Source organism: Neoarius graeffei, chromosome 4, assembly GCF_027579695.1.
Source record: "Neoarius graeffei isolate fNeoGra1 chromosome 4, fNeoGra1.pri, whole genome shotgun sequence".
Classification (NCBI taxonomy): domain Eukaryota; kingdom Metazoa; phylum Chordata; class Actinopteri; order Siluriformes; family Ariidae; genus Neoarius; species Neoarius graeffei.
In genome coordinates, this window is record NC_083572.1 from 4,772,810 (window position 1) to 4,789,592 (window position 16,783).

Sequence of the window (16,783 nt, forward strand, 5' to 3'; positions counted from 1 at the left end):
AGACAGACAGACAGACAGACAGACAGACAGACAGACAGAGACGAAGAGAGAGAGAGTGAGAGAGAGCAAGAGAGAGTGAGACTTTAAGAGAGACAGAAAGACAGAGAGAGAGAGAGAGAGAGAGAGAGAGAGAGAGAGACAGGGAGAGTGCAAGACAGACAGACAGACAAAGACAGAAAAGCGAGAGAGACACAGAAAGACAGAAGAGAGAGAGAGACAGAGAGCAAGACAGACAGAGAGAGACAGAGAGCAAGACAGACAGACAGAGAGAGAGACACAGAGGGACAGAAAGACAGAAGAGAGAGAAATACAGAGAGAGACAGACAGACAAAGAGACAGAAAGTCAGAGAAAGAGAGAGCAAGACAGACAGAGTGAGAGAGAGACAGACAGAGAGAGAGACAAAGAGACAGAAAAAGAAAGCAAGACAGACAGAGAGAGACACAGGGAGACAGAAAGACAGAGAGAGACAGCAAGACAGACAGAGACAGAAAGACAGACAGAGAGCGAGAGATTGACAAAGAGCAAGACAGACAGAGAGAGAGACAAAGAGACAGAAAGAGAAAGCAAGACAGACAGACAGAGAGAGAAAGACAGAAAAGAGAGAGACTGTTTGAAAGAGATGAAGAGAGAGAGACAAAGGGCATGAAAGAAAGAGAGAGTGAGGGGCATCACAACTTTCCTCTCTACTGTTCTGTATTGTTTGTTTGTTTGTTTGTTTGTTTGTTTGTTTGTTTGTTTGTTTTTGTTAAACACTGGAAGAGAAAAAGGTGACACTTTCTGTCCAGGTCATATTTATAATAAACTATGAGTACCTTTATATAACGTTATAACGCATTATTAATTCCTAAAGCATTATCCACGCTGTTATAATGATCAGTGATGACGCATGACACGTTACTGCTCTCTTTATTATGCATTACAGTGTTAATGATGAATTCATCATCAGTACTGTTCATAAAATGCTATAATCACCCAGCGACAGATTGTGTAGTGCGTTACGAGAAGACACAATGTGTTAAGCACGACTTATAATGCATTTTTTAACAATTCATAAATGCATGATAAGTTGTTGGTGTAAATCTGTACGTTGTTCAAAGCATGACAAAGACAAAAAGAATTTAATGAAAATGAATGATGTATAATGCCTTATGAATGCATTATAACATGTTACGAATGTATGAATGAATAAGTCATTATAGATCTAGCCTTTTAGGGAAGTGTTACCAGAAAAAAAAAAAGGCTTCATTTCATGGACTTTTATAGCACTACATAACACCTACATAAGCCCTTCATGACAATTAATATAAAGCTACATAAGCATTTCTACAGGGTTAATCTCACAGCTTAGATTTTAAACGTGTTTATTTTAATGTGAAATTATGTGATGTGACAGAGATCTTTATTAATACACTCTAATTTGGGGGAGAGGCAGAGTGCATAACACAGTCATTATGGTGTTATAACATGCCGTTGAGGTATTTATAAAACTCTGTCATTAAATACACCAGTGTCTGTTACTGTTGTGTGTTTGTGTGAGGTTGTCTCATATTCATAACAGAAATGTAACTCTTACTTTAATTAAGGTCCTTAATGAACGGTCATAGTGCTGTTATTACAGTGTAATGACTGTTTGACTGATAACCTTCATGACACAGTAGGTTTTCTGATTGATCTCCACCAAGTGATGATTTCAGCAGATGCTGCAGAGCTTCTTTTCAGTTAGGTTCCTATGTCAAGCTATGTCACATTAAGACTATGACATAAGAGTCCTGGAGGCTAATTGGGAGAGGTGTCATTTCCAAAGCACGCTCAGACTAAATGTCTATGGCGCAGGTGATATAATTAATAAATAATATGTATAAATTAGAATGTCATCAGTTCTTAATGCATAATAATCCCTTATGTATGCTTTATAACCTGTTAGGAATGTGTTCATAGGGCATTATGAATACAGACTTTGGAGAAAATGTTCCCAAAAGTCTTATAGCACATCTTTTACGTTACAAAAAGCTGTTATGGCAACTTTGACATCAAAATGTACAAGTGTTTTTTTTTTAAATGACCTGTTGTTATGAGCCTTTATAAATGCTTATGTAGGTTAATGTCAGGTATCATAAAGGATTCTGTACAACCATGTCATGCCATATATCCCTGAAAAACTTATTTTGTGATGAATATTTTACTGCATGTGTCATTATGATATGCACTTCAGCTTCCTCTAGAAACTTTATGAAACAGGAAATCACATTCTATTTTTATTTTTTCAGAAAATTTTTCTCGAAATAAATTTTAGATATTCAGAGCCGAGATCTTAGTTTCAAGATGATTTAAAGCATTTATGAAACTTTTGCCGCTTGCTTGTTCTATCTTTCTGAATATGCTTTCATAACGTAATGATTCCACCCAATTAAGTATGCAAATTTATGCATATTTCATTACATGGAGGCACGTGTTTGCATAACTAAATGTAAATTGTTGAATTTGTTATATTTTTAAATATTTCTTCTAAAAGCACGTGTGTTTTCTTCTTAATTTTAATTCCAACATCATATTAAATACAAGATGTTTGGCTTTATTAAGGATTCAAATTTGCATATATTTAATTAGATGTAGCCTCATTTGCATAAATGTAAAAAAGACATATTTTTGAGAAAAATACTCCAATACTAAGAAAAGTTTGATTTAAAAAAAATACATTATTGTTTTCCCCATTGCTGCACACACACACACACACACACACATTCCTGAGGCTGACCTGCAGAGCCGTGCCCCAGCCCGACTCCCACAGAGCTGCTCCTCCTCCACTCCTTCACCCTCATAGTTATAATAAATGTGACACATCTCCAATAATATCGATCTCCTGATTTTTGCATTTCAGCGTCGCTGACAGCCGAAAGCACAGAGGAACAGGAAGCACATCGATCCACTGCCGCATTCATCCCACACGCAGATGTGATCATTTTTATAAAGCCTTCTTTCTGAAAATAAATCAATATTTCATAATTCCCAAAGCATGGAGGAGGAGGAGACGTCACATACACGGAGAGAGTACTGACACCTGAGAGAGAGAGAGAGAGAGAGAGAGAGAGAGAGAGAGACGTACAGGCAGACAGACAAAGAGTGGGAGTCAGGGAGAGAGAGAGAGAGAGAGACAGACAGACAGACAGACAGACAGAGAGAGTGGGGGTCAGAGAGAGACAGACAGACAGACAGAGAGAGTGGGGGTCAGAGAGAGAGAGAGACAGACAGAGAAAGTGGGGGTCAGAGAGAGAGAGACAGACAGACAGAGAGTGGGGGTCAGAGAGAGAGACAGACATACAGACAGAGAGAGAGACAGACAGAGAGTGGGGGTCAGAGAGAGAGAGACAGACATACAGACAGAGAGTGGGGGTCAGAGAGAGAGAGAGAGAGACAGACAGAGAGTGGGGGTCAGAGAGAGAGACAGACAGACAGACAGACAGACAGACAGACAGACAGAGTGGGGGTCAGAGAGAGAGAGAAGACAGACAGACAGACAGACAGACAGACAGACAGAGTGGAAGTCAGAGAGAGAGAGAGAGAGAGACAGACAGAGAGTGGGGGTCAAAGAGAGAGAGAGAGAAGACAGACAGACAGACAGACAGACAGACAGACAGACAGGAAAGACATAGAAAGAGTACAAGTATGAGGGAGAGAATTAGAGAGAGAGAGAGAGAGAGAGAGAGAGAGGCAGAGAGACAGACACAGAGAGTGGGGGTCAGAGACAGACAGACAGACAGACAGACAGACAGACAGACAGACAAAGACAAAGAGAGACACAGAGAAAGAGAGAGAAAGACACAGGAAGAGTACAAGCATGAGGGAGAGAATTAGAGAGACAGAGACAAAGAGAGACAGAGAGAAAGGCATATTGAAATTGTGCTGGGGAGAGAGAGAGAGAGACAGACAGGCAGACAGACAGACAGAGACAAAGAGAGACAGAGAGAGAAAGACGTATAGAAAGAGTACAGATATGAGGGAGAGAGAGAGGCTGATATAGAGACACAGACAGACAGACAGATAGACAGACAAACAGAGAGAGAGAAAGACATAGGAAGAGTACAAGTATGAGGGAGAGAATCAGAGCGAGAGAGAGGCTGATATAGAGACACAGACAGACAGAGAGAGAGACACACACAGAGAAAGAGAGAGAAAGACAGGAAGAGTACAAGCATGAGGGAGAGAATTAGAGAGAGAGAGACAAAGAGAGACAGAGAGAAAGGCATATTGAAAGAGTGCTGGGGAGAGAGAGAGACAGACAGGCAGGCAGACAGACAGACAGAGACAAAGAGAGACAGAGAGAGAAAGACGTATAGAAAGAGTACAATATGAAGGAGAGAAAGAGGCTGATATAGAGACACAGACAGACAGACAGACAGACAGACAGACAGACAGACAGACAGACAGAGAAAGACATAGGAAGAGTACAAGTATGAGGGAGAGAATCAGAGCGAAAGAGAGAGGCTGATATAGAGACACAGACAGACAGAGAGAGAGAGAGAGAGAGAGAGAGAGAGAGAGAGATGCCTGACCTTATCAGATGGAATAGTTTTCCTGCTGATGAATACGGAGTGATGTAATGTCATAAATTCACAACGCAAAGACCAAAGTATTGATTTGTTTTTATCCTGTAATGAGTACCTTTAGATGTAGCCTGAGATTTTTTTAGATGGCAAAATTAAATCTTAGAGAAAAGGAGAAAAGGACATCTGGATTTATTTAACTAAATGTAACGTAGTTACAGATCTCTGATCCAATCTCTCTATCACACTCAGAGAGAGAGAGAGAGAGAGAGAGAATATGTCTGTATGTGTTTTATTGTGTTTTATCACCGAGCTCTCTCTCTCTCTCTCTCTCTCTCTCTCTCATCATCCTTCTTTCCTTCACCTGAGAAGTACAGTCGTATCATTACGTCGCTGTAGTTGTGTGTGGAGGTGTGTTCACAGGGTCCCGACATCTAATTTGATGCTTCTCGAACACACACACACACACACACACACACACACACACTCCAGCATCCCGAGTGTGTTTTGTTGCTTCAGCTGTTCAGTAACAGGCTCACCGTGAGCTGTGACCTTTTGAAAAGAGCAAGCTGCACTTTCACAGCCGCGCTCGTGGACTCTGCTGTAGCCTGTGACCGTGTGTGTGTGTGTGTGTGTGTGTGTGAGATGAACATCACCTAATCACACGTGTAAAGCAAACATTTGTGGAGTTTAATTGCAGTGATGAGGGAAAAGAATTAGAAAGTTTTGACCTTGACATAAATTTAACATTCAGACTAAAGGAAAAGAATTTCATATTATATTATATTATATTATATTATATTATATTATATTATATTATATTATATTATATTATAGCTTTAAATTTAATGCAATTTATTGGGCACTGAATGTGTTTTGGTTTTGAAATATTTTATTTATTAATTTTTACTAATATTATTTTTTGTGTGCGTTTCTTCCATGTTGAGACATTTTATATTTTTTATCAGCTTTGACGCAGCATTCTGAGTGTACAAAAAATAAATAAATAAAAGCGTGTTCTTAAAAGCAAAGCTCAGAGCCGGAGATATTATTTATAATAAATAAATGAATAAATTCCCCCATGTACTATTTTCAATAAATAGTTATAAATAATATTTATAATAAAATATTTAATTATTAATTTATTTTAACTTATTTACGTCTATTTCATGTTTCAGACATTTTAAATTCATAATCCTATTTGCAGCATTCTCAGGTAATATTATATAAAATGTAAAAATTATTTTTGGTGTCACCCGTGTAATAATTTCTATAGTGTCCTTTATTATTTGATTAATTTTGATTTTATGTTCATGATATTTTCAGTTCATTAGTCTATATCTATATAAGAATAAAATCAATAAAATTGTTTCAAATAAAACAAATTTTGAGCCCTTAATGGTGCCACTGAAAGAGCTGGAGATATAAAATGTAAATATTTATGATCAATAGAAGTTTTTATCAGATATTTCTCAGAAATCGAACGGAGTGAAAGCGACTTGGTGATTTTTATGCAAATCTTCCGACAGAAAACAGCCTGAATGTCAAGGTGTGTTTTTTTTTTTTTTTTTGAGATACATATGTGTTTAAATAAATAAATAAAACTCATATTTTATTAATTCACAAGTTTATTTTGCAAAGCAAAGCACGAGAGATTGATATCCATACCGACTTCCTTTATATTTCTATATGTGTGTGTGTGTTTAAGAGCTACACAATGCAGAGATGCAGAAACGACATCTTGAAAAATAATAAACAATAAAAAAAGCAAGTAAGTAAAAAAAGGAAACGTCGGCATGATGTTAATGATGAAGAAGTGAAAAGAAAACAGAGCACATGAAGAAAATATTACTGAAGAATTATTTCAATATGAAATGAAGAGGTTGAAGAGCTCGTCACGTCCATGCGTCAGAAGGGGATGCGGGAAAAATGACAAAGCTTTGTACACCATTCAGTCATAAACACAGCAAACTATCAGCACGTGGCCTTCTTATTTAAAAAAATCTGTGTATTTTTCAGAGGAATTCTTTCTTTCTTTCTTCCTTCCTTTCCTTTTTTCTTCCTTGGCAGCAACGCAAAAGCGCAAAGACGCTTTTCATTAGATGCGTCTTATTTATTTATATATTTATTTATTTATTTTTACTTAAATCAGACCTTTTGAGAGATAAAATAAGGCAGATGACATTTGATATTTTTTCAGAGAAAGAAAATAAAGTGTTTTGTCTTATTCATGCTGTAAGTTTGACTTTTTAATCACTGAAATGACAAAGACTTCGAGTCGGGGCGCGGTCGTCATCTTATCATCTTACCATCTTATCATTTAATCACGGGATCACGTTATCAAAGGGAAAAAACAGGTTTTGCACAAAAATAAAGCAATAAAACAACAATGTGTAGGTCGTGATGTCTCCTAACCCAAAGTTTCTGTGACTTCTAAATTAATTCATGATTAATAATAATTTTTAAAAAATGGTTCTGGTTTTATTTTCTCTCCATTCCTGACATATATCATTTTCATCACTATTTTGTCATAATAAATTAGTCAAATTTGCCGTGTAATCCCAAAAAAAATCCTGTTTTTTTTTTTCCACTGATAATGTTTTCTGTACTTTAATAAATGCATCACAAATAGTTTGGATATTTTTCAACTGCATTGATTAACTTTAATTAATTGCCCCTTAAAACCCCAAATCCAAGCTTATTACTCAGTTAAAAAGCATACCGTGAAATTATATTGAAAGATAAGCAGTTATGGAGTTAGGATGACGACGTCTGGAAGTTTAAAAGGTGAATAAGTGATTAACGAGCTCGTATGAATGATTTCTTTCCCACCAAAAAAAAGAAAAAGGTGACTCCTTGGATTTGCTTTAGCTCTTGTTGCATCTCAGACTTTGTGGACGCTTTTAGTCCAAGGAGAGTGGAAGAAAATCTCCTTTGCTTGATATAAAACTCTGATAAAGTTCCACGTGTTTAGAACGGTAACGTGTCACGAAAGAGCTTCTCGATGATGGCGGGCGTCGGAACCAAGTCTTCGAGCTTCAGGTAAAAGATGCGCTGGAGTCCTTGCGTGCACAGCGTGCGCAGCTCGGGCAACTTGGCCAGCAGTTTTGACAGATGTCCACTGCAGGCCACGTGATCCTTCAGGCAGGTTAAAATCTTGCTCTGAAGCTCCTCCGTCTTTTTGGGCTCCTTGAGGCCGTGCCTCTCTGTAGAAAAAAAAGGAGAAGAACTTGAGTATAACATCATGAGAAAAGGTTGTCTGGGGTGAAATCTGTGAAATCCGTGAAGTCACCTGTGATGATGGTCAGAGCAGCCATGCAGGAGAACGCCGGGACGTCTACGTGCATGCTCTGGAGGCTTGAGGAGAACTCTGCGATCGAGTCGATCCACTCTCCGAACGCTCGCACGCACTGCAGCCTGTGCAAGACGACGCCGCTGCAGAACACGAGCTTGTCCTCCATCAAGTTGGATCTGGATGGAAAAAAATTGGAAGAGAGAAGCGTTGATCTTGAGATGAAGAGACGACTGTAAAGATGTTGGAGGAAAGATATGCAGTAAAAGTCTCACCTATACGCCAAGCGCAAGACAAAAAGCTCCAGGAAGGCGGAATCAAACAGCAGCTCCTGGTCGCATTTTGGGAGCTCGCTGAAGCCAGGCATTTTCTCCGCCCAGCCACGGATGATGCTCATGGAGCCCATGAGGAGGTCATAAAACTGCTGGATGTGAAGGGTCTCGTCTCCGGTGCTGTGGAAGTCCGGGTTTGGCTGAAACTGGAGAGGAAATCTTTCTGTCATTCTGTAAAATTGATTCAACAAACCGTACACTACACCTGTCATTTCAACATCAGCTTACTCACTTTGGAGTAATCCAGGCGGCCTACGGAGGGGTTGGAGTCCATGTGGGCCCTCACTAGAGCGCTCAGGAGATTGGCAGGTGATAAAGAGGCGGGGATGTCCTGGGGGCCTTTGGGTTTGGATGGAAGACGACCCCGGCGACCTTTTAAACTGTCTGTTCTGACGACTGTAAATTAAACCCCCAAAGAAACCCCCTTGTTAGACTATAACCAATTAAATTTCATTTATCAAATACATGACAAACAGATAAAGCAAGATTTAAACAGTGTCAGCTGTACCTTCTTTTACCATCCCGACGACGAGGCACTTCTGGAAGCGGCAGTACTGGCACCTGTTCCGCCGCCGCTTATCGACAGGGCAGTTTTTGTTCGCCAGACACACGTACTTGGCATTTTTCTGCACCGTGCGCTATGGAAAGACAACACCAATTAGTAAGAACTTATAACTGACAGACCACAGTTTCATCACTGAAGAAAACAAAGGGGAAAGAGGCTCTCGGGTCTGCGTTCGACAAAGCAAAGCTGGCTAATACATTCAGGAGCAGGATGGGGCACATGCTGGGTAAATACAGAACCGTGGATTGTCATAAATCGGGGCTCCCACGACATTGACTCCCTGACCTCTCTTGTCGGATTAGGGCAATTATCCCATTAGAGCACGGCGAGCTAAAGAGGCGGCTGGGAATTTCACTTCTCACTCCTTCCCCCCCATCCAACGCCTCCAACCCCCCACCCCGTCCAAACAGGAAATTCCGATTAAAGAAATGAACACGGTCACATCACATCACATCACCCAGGTGCTGAAGGATACTCTAGACTTCTAGATTTTTCCTTCCAGCTTTATTCACAAATTCCCGAAGCGATTAATAAAGGCATCATGACTTAGATCTGGTGTGTTGGGATTGTTTTGGAAATGTACTCCTTTTTTAGGCGCCAATTAATTTGGGAAGTGTGACATTCCTCTTCGGTTCTGTTAATCATAAGATTTAACCAAAAAATTTCCAAAATATTTGTTTCTGTGTTAAGCCTTTGTTTTGTTTGGTTTGGTTTCCTTTTTCTTCCAACAGTCTGAGAATAAAGGATACCAAACTGTACTTCTGCTCATCACTCAAATGGCACAGCACGCAATCTTTCACCAGGAAAGGTGTTCACATTAACGCCTTTTTAAGATACAATAAAAACATCTTTAAAGGTACAATAGTGTTTTTCCATACGAGGGGAAGTCAAAAAGTTCTAAGACAAAATGAAAAAAATATATATTCATTTGTGAAAATAACAAAGCTATTTCTCTACATATCCTCCATTTCAGTCTAAATGCTTCTAAGCGATGTTTCCATCGGAGAATTCCTTCTTTTTCGAATTCCTTTTGAAATGATAACATCCGTCTTAGAACTTTTTGACTTACCCTTGTACATATTAAAGGTACGATGTGTGAATAAACGGACCACCTGTGAGACAAGGAACGGTACAGTTTAGTACGTTTTATGCAATCCATTTTTGGCACATTATTAGATAGAGTTTAGATGATTCATTTCTATTCTTCCATCAAGTACAGCGATCAGAATCAGCGATCAGAAATAAACACAGACGGGGAAAAAAAAGGGTTTTGCTTTCACTCTGGTGGTACCATCAAATGTGTATCGTTACACTTTTGAAAAATATTTTAAGGTACATAACCGGACTGAATAAGGATCACTTTTGTGCAGTTTTAAAGCTTTATTTTATATAAAAAAAAAAGAATTAAAGGTACACCATGTGGACTTTCCTACACAAAAGAGACATGAAAGGTACTAAAGGTGACCCTTGAGGTATGTCAGCGATGAGGAGTAACAGTACCTTTAGGAAAGGTAGCTTATGTGTTTGTTTGTTTGTTTGTTTGTTTGTTTGTTTGTTTGTTGTTGGGGGGGTTTTGAGGAAAGTTTTCAATGATGTGTCTTTCGAGGTAAAAGATACACCATGTGTGTCTTTTGCCTCTCATACCTCATATCTCATACCTCATAAAGGGAAGGGGTCCAGCAACAAGGATAGGTTCAGTTTATTGAGTACCCTTTCCGACTTGTGTGAAAAAGACAAAAAAGAAAAGCCATACCTTGAAGAACCCTTTGCAGCCTTCGCATGTGCGCACGCCGTAGTGCTGACACGCCGCGTTGTCACCGCACACCGCGCACAGACCCTCTCCATGCGCGGGGCCACGCGTGGCGGTCGGAGAGCACGCAGGAGACGAAGAGGACGCCATGGGGCTCTCCATCAGAACTCGTCCGTGACTGATGTGCAGGCCGTGATGCGCGAATCCCAGGCTGTGGTGCTGCTGCTGTTGGTGCTGTTGGTGTTTCCTCAGCGGCGCGAATCCGTGCTGCGCGGCGCCGTCGAAGCGCATATGACACGCGGAGACGTGCGCGCTCGACGCGGAAGGCTTGAACGAGAAGAAGCGCGTCACGGCGCCCTTGCGCTGCTGCTCCATCAGGTAGCTCTGATGGAAGCCGTGCAAAGACGACGCGTCGTCCCACGCTGGAGCGAAGCCCGAGTGACACGGCTTGTAGTAGGAGACAGCGGGGTCCTCTGCGTGCTGCTGCTGCTGCGGCTGCTGGTGGTGGTGGTGGTGATGCGCGTAAGCAGCGTGCGCCGCCGTTCCGTCCTCCGTCTTGACCGAGAGATGGTCGGTGGCGCAGTGTGGAGGAAGCTGGTACAGGCACGGCGGCTTGGCCTCGTAGCCCGCAGCAGCAGCAGCACCGCCGGCCGAGTCAGAAAACGTACTGAAGCTGGGCAGCGACGAAGACGCAGCGGCGAGCTCCGCGTTCGTCAGGTCCATGCTGAACTTGACGAACTCGGGCGTCAAGAAATCGCAGCTGTACTCGTTGTAGCTGTAGCTCTGACACGCAGGACTGGCACCCGGAGGAGACGTGCCATACTGAGCCTGCACGCAGGGCATCTCTGAGAAGGAGGAGAACAAAAATCAGCTCAGGTTCCCAAACTTGGTCCTGAAGGAGCTTCCTGTTCCTCCTGTCCTGCGCGTCACCCTGCTCCAGCGCACAGGACAGGAGGGCTCTCCAGGACACTTTACGCGTCATAGCCATAGCCTTGTACCGTACATAACCATAACCCTGTGTGTGTGTGTGTGTGTGTGTGTGTGTGTGTGTGTGTGTGTGTGTGTGTGTGTGTGTGATTTATTCCACTTTACACACCTGCTGATTTGGGTTCTCGTGAAATCTCTGCAGTTCGCTGGTTGCACCGGTGCGTCTCCTAAATTTATTTATTTTTTCCTGCCGATAAAAGAAAAAACCTGTTCTGTTTCCTCAAAATTGTAAAAGCAACTTCAGTTTATTTTATATGAGAGAGAGAGAGAGAGAGAGAGAGAGAGAGAGAGAGAGAGCAGCACAAGTTGGAATTATTCTGGGGTTTGTTTGGTTTATGTGCTAAAATGTATTCCTTACCTCACTTTCCGTTCCTAGATGTTTTAAGAGTTTTATCCATGTTTACAAAAAGAAAGAAAGAAAGAAAAGCGGGTCCTCTGGTGCGTTCTCGCTTCCCGGTGCGTTCACGGAACTGGCGCTCGAGCGCAACGTGCCTTTGTTTATGGGCTCGGAACGCCACAGCCCACGTGCCTTCCATGCAGACGTCATGAGCGTCAGCCCCTGACGCGCTCCGAGCCGGGGGACAGAAAGCAAGCCTTGTGTTTCTGCAGCTCTTGTCTCGGGTGGCGCACTTGTTCAGAGTAAAAGGACTCAGACACTAACACGGGGTCAAAGCACTTCTCTAGTGCACTAGTTAGTAGTCTTCTCTTTTCTACACAACTGGAACACGTCCGATTTGCGAATTATGTTGATCTTTGGCTCTACAAAACGCATGGACACTTCATTGATTTATTCTCATCTTTTCCCTCAACGGCTCAGGGTATCACTGCACTGGCACGGTCTCTGCCATGGTACCATCAAGGGTACCTTTAGTGCATGCAGTGTCAGAAACAGAGTTACAGTAGGAGTCCATTTCTGTCCCCCAAGATACAATATACCCCCAAGGTATCTCAAGGTAACCAGGTGTACCTTTCCAGGGCCAAAAAGGTCCACATACACTACCGTTCAAAAGTTTGGGGTCACTTTGAAATGTCCTTATTTTTGAAAGAAAAGCACTGTTCTTTTCAATGAAGATCACTTTAAACTAATCAGAAATTCCCTCTATACATTGCTAATGTGGTAAATGACTATTCTAGCTGCAAATGTCTGGTTTTTGGTGCAATATCTCCATAGGTGTATAGAGGCCCATTTCCAGCAACTACTGTATCACTCCAGTGTTCTAATGGTACAATGTGTTTGCTCATTGCCTCAGAAGGCTAATGGATGATTAGAAAACCCTTGCACAATCATGTTAGCACAGCTGAAAACAGTTTAGCTCTTTAGAGAAGCTATAAAACTGACCTTCCTTTGAGCAGATTGAGTTTCTGGAGCATCACATTTGTGGGGTCGATTAAATGCTCAAACTGGCCAGAAAAATGTCTTGACTATATTTTCTATTCCTTTTACAACTTATGGTGGTAAATAAAAGTGTGACTTTTCATGGAAAACACAAAATTGTCTGGGTGACCCCAAACTTTTGAACGGTAGTGTATGTTTGTTGGTACCTTTAGTTCTAGGTGCATTAAAAACCTGATTAAAGTTTTATACCCATCTGTCATGAATGTGTAATAAATATCACTTTTTTTTAGCATTACAACTCATATAATCTTGTTTTGTTGTTTTTCATGGTTAATATCCACTCATAAAATACACCATTTACCTCTTTGTGTTACTTAATGATGATAATAATATACTGGGGGGAAAAACAAACCAAAACAAAATGATAATGATAAGCAAAAGTGTAATAAAATATTCCTTAATAACTTGTATATCCTCTTCGTACACCTTTTGACTCTGTCAGATTAAATCCCCACAAATGATCTACCTAATGGTTAGAGAAGCAGCTTTGGGACCGAAGGTTGCCGGGTTGATTCCCTGGACTAGCAGGAATGGCTGAAGTGCCCTTGAGCAAGGCACCTAAACCCCAGCTGCTCCCCAGGCTGCCCTGGGTATGCTGTATGTCGCTCTGGATAAGAGCGTCTGCTAAATCAATCGGCCTAACAAATCTTGATAGACCTGTAATATATACAGTAGGTGTCTGACATTTCAGTGTCATTAGGCCGCCTTTTATTTTTATCGTCACTCTGTGTGAAAGCATTACAGTTTCAGCTTTAAAGATGTCAGAAAGACATGGATGAGCTATGAGCTAGTACATTCATTCAGATCCAATCAATTCTGCATTGCATTATATTTAGTTTAAGTTGCCCAGAATGGTGGAATGATGGTACAGCTTTAATGATGGTTGCGTTACTGCTTCACAGATCCAGGGTCTCTGGGCCGATCCTGAGCTCGGTTTATTGTCAGTGTAGGTTTCATCTGGGTTCTCTGGTTTCCTCCAACCTCCCAAAAACATATCAGGTGGATTGTCAATGCTAAATTGCCCTTAGATGTGAACACTGATACCCCTTTTCCACCAAATCAGTTCCAGGGCTGGTCCGGGGCCAGTGCTGGTGCTGGTTCACAACTCGTTCAACTTGCGAGCCAGCTGAGAACCAGTTTGCTTTTCCATAGCTCGGGGTGCTAAGGGGAGCCACGTCATTACGTTGCTGTATACGTCAGTTACGTCGCTGCGTTTGCATAAACCTTGGCGCGAACATCGAAGCAACAACACGGAGAAGAAGAAGCAGCAACAACAACAACAACAATAATGGATGACTTCGCGTTTGTACAGCTGCTGCTTCTCGTCGCTTAAAAATGGCGATCTTTCGCGGTCTTGCTATTGTTGTTAGCGCCCGTCCTCCGCTGACGTAAGCGGTTCTTTCCTCTGGCCCAGCAAAGAGCTGGTGCTAGCCTTGACCCGGTTTTTCTGGTCCCAGAGCCAGTTCTTTGTCAGTGGAAACAGAAAACCCGGTTCCAAACTAAGCACTGGCCCCGAACCAGCCCTGGAACTGCTTTGGTGGAAAAGGGGCATCAGTGTTCCGGGGATAGATTCCGAATCCATCATGATCCTGAGCAGCATAAAGCGCTTACTGAAGATGAACAGATGAATGAATGAAATTCTCTGATATGTTGTATGATATTTTAAGATGAATCAGCTCAGATTTTTGGTGCAACTAAAACCAAGGGTACTAATCTGTACCGTATCGTACTGTACATGTTGCTGGGGTTGTACTATAAACACAACGTTTGTACCATGAGTTCTTTTTTTTATTTAATAGTTTAATAATTTCCTTTAGAATATATGCATTAGCTTTAAAGCTTCAAGTTTCCAGGTGAAAGGAATGCATTAAAGGTATAACAGATTCAAATATCGGCCAATAAAATAAAAGTTTTTTTTTTTTCTCGAAGGCTATGACTGGAAAATGTTCCATACTGGTCAAATTTCCAAGCACATCTTAGACTGGGAAGATAAAAACATATGCAGTTTAAAAAGTATGTCCAAGATTACTTAATGTATGAGTTGAGGAAACTCCATGGGCTCGGTGTTCATATGCTGAACACACACAACACACAAACCCAAAGGTTTCAAAATGCAATTTGTTAGCAAGGGGATTCAGTTCAAACAAGATTTTCTTGTATTTAACAAATGACCAGTTCCTTTTCTAGAGTACAATGTAAACGTGTGGTGCGTGTGTATGTGTGGTTAGGCCTTCCCGTGGCTCATTGTTCAGAACAGAAGTAGGTTACAGCCCTTGTACCAGACACGTAATAATGACGTGATTGTCTGTTTTGCCTCTTTATCACGTTTTAGGGGAAGTTTCAGTAATTTGGGATGTTGTTTAATCTGAGCCCAGGCACAGCGTCGAGCTGAAGGCTGTCCATTGTGCAGAGGGAATCCCGAGCTGACAGAGGCTACTTTGTTCATTCTGCGGTGGATTGCGTCAGCGGTGACGGCAGCTGGAGATACCACATGAACCGTGCTGAGCTCAGGAGCTTACCTGCACCTGGCGCACAACACTGGAGCAAGAAGACACCTGTGTGAGGAAAAACATCCACAATGCAAAGTGATTTGTGATACACCTGTTCTGAACGTCACAACTCTGTAAAAAGTAACAAATGTCATGAAAATTCATTAGAAGTCACTTGGGAAAGCTCAGTCGTTTCTGTGGTTTAAATATAAAACCAACAAACAGTCAATAACACTTACGAAGACTTAAAGACACGACTGCACAACTGTTCATCACTGAGATTAGTGAATATGATCCTTAAATAATTTATTTGTCCCTATTTGGATCTTTCACACCTGTTTCAAAGTCTCACACACCTGTAGTTTCTACACACGCCGACAGTCTACACATTTTTCACAAGAACAGTGCAGTTTCATAATTTACATGATGTCATTACAGACATGTCACATGAGCAGAAAGTCACATGATGAATCACATGATTCATAAGTTCCATTTTCATAAATGTTTTATTTTGGCCATGTGATTATTCTTATTCTTATATTCTCCTTCTTCTTCTCCTTCTTCTTCTTATTATTATTATTATCACACAATTTATTTATTTTCCACATTTTACATATCGGGCTTTTTTTTGCACTGATGATTCAGCACATTTTATTTATATGCTGAATTTATTTATTTATTTATTTATTTATTGACAAACCTATAATGAAATTAAAAAAAAATTCTAGCTTTAGCGTTATTTTAATTCATGTTTATTAATGGGACTTTATATGAACCACTATTTGTTTGTTTGTTTGTTTGTTTGTTTATTGGCACACCTATAATAAAACAAAAAAATCTCTTTTCTATATTGAACAATTGTTTATCTATCTATCTATCTATCTATCTATCTATCTATCTATCTATCTATCTATCTATCTATCTATCTATCTATCTATCTATCTATCTATCTATCTATCTATCTATCTATCTATCTACTGACAGCTATAATTAAAAAAACAGAAATAAAATATCTTTTCTACCTTTAGATTTTTTAAAAACAGATTAATTAATGGAACTTTGTATGAACCACTATCTATCTATCTATCTATCTATCTATCTATCTATCTATCTATCTATCTATCTATCTATCTATCTATCTTTATTTATTTATTTATTTATTTATTGACACACTGACAATAAAAATAAAATCTCTTTTTAATGTTTAGGGTTTTTTAAATTAATATTTATTAATGGGACTTTATATGAACCACTGTTTATTTACTTATTTATTGACACACTTATAATAAAATAAAAAAAATTTTAACTTTAGGGTTTTTTTATTCATGTTTATTAATGGGACTTTATATGACCCACTATCTATCTATCTATCTATCTATCTATCTATCTATCTATCTATCTATCTATTGACAGGTACAATGAAAAAAAAT

The 16,783-nt window shown here is 40.3% G+C and overlaps 1 protein-coding gene across 1 annotated transcript; it reads right to left on the minus strand.

Moving 5' to 3' along the window:
- Positions 1–6,202: 6,202 nt before the first annotated feature.
- On the minus strand, positions 6,203–12,082 carry nr4a2b (nuclear receptor subfamily 4, group A, member 2b). Its single transcript, XM_060918098.1, has 8 exons — positions 11,827–12,082; positions 11,578–11,655; positions 10,485–11,326; positions 8,675–8,804; positions 8,399–8,562; positions 8,110–8,312; positions 7,835–8,013; positions 6,203–7,748 (listed from the first exon to the last, which is right to left on the minus strand). Exons 3-8 carry the CDS (start codon positions 11,322–11,324, stop codon positions 7,513–7,515), a joined length of 1,752 nt encoding a protein of 583 aa, XP_060774081.1. The 5' UTR covers positions 11,325–11,326; positions 11,578–11,655; positions 11,827–12,082; the 3' UTR covers positions 6,203–7,512.
- Positions 12,083–16,783: the final 4,701 nt, after the last annotated feature.

What these genes read in the sequence shown, in the direction of transcription:
- nr4a2b (XM_060918098.1), bottom strand. Translation starts at nt 11,324, where the DNA reads ATGCCCTGCGTGCAGGCTCAGTATGGCACGTCTCCTCCGGGTGCCAGT. An exon ending in GCTGCAAAGGGTTCTTCAAG is followed by an intron (nt 8,805 to 10,484) that starts GTATGGCTTTTC and finishes GTCTTTCCATAG; the next exon opens with CGCACGGTGCAGAAAAATGC. An exon ending in TGCTCTGACCATCATCACAG is followed by an intron (nt 7,749 to 7,834) that starts GTGACTTCACGG and finishes TTTTTTCTACAG; the next exon opens with AGAGGCACGGCCTCAAGGAG.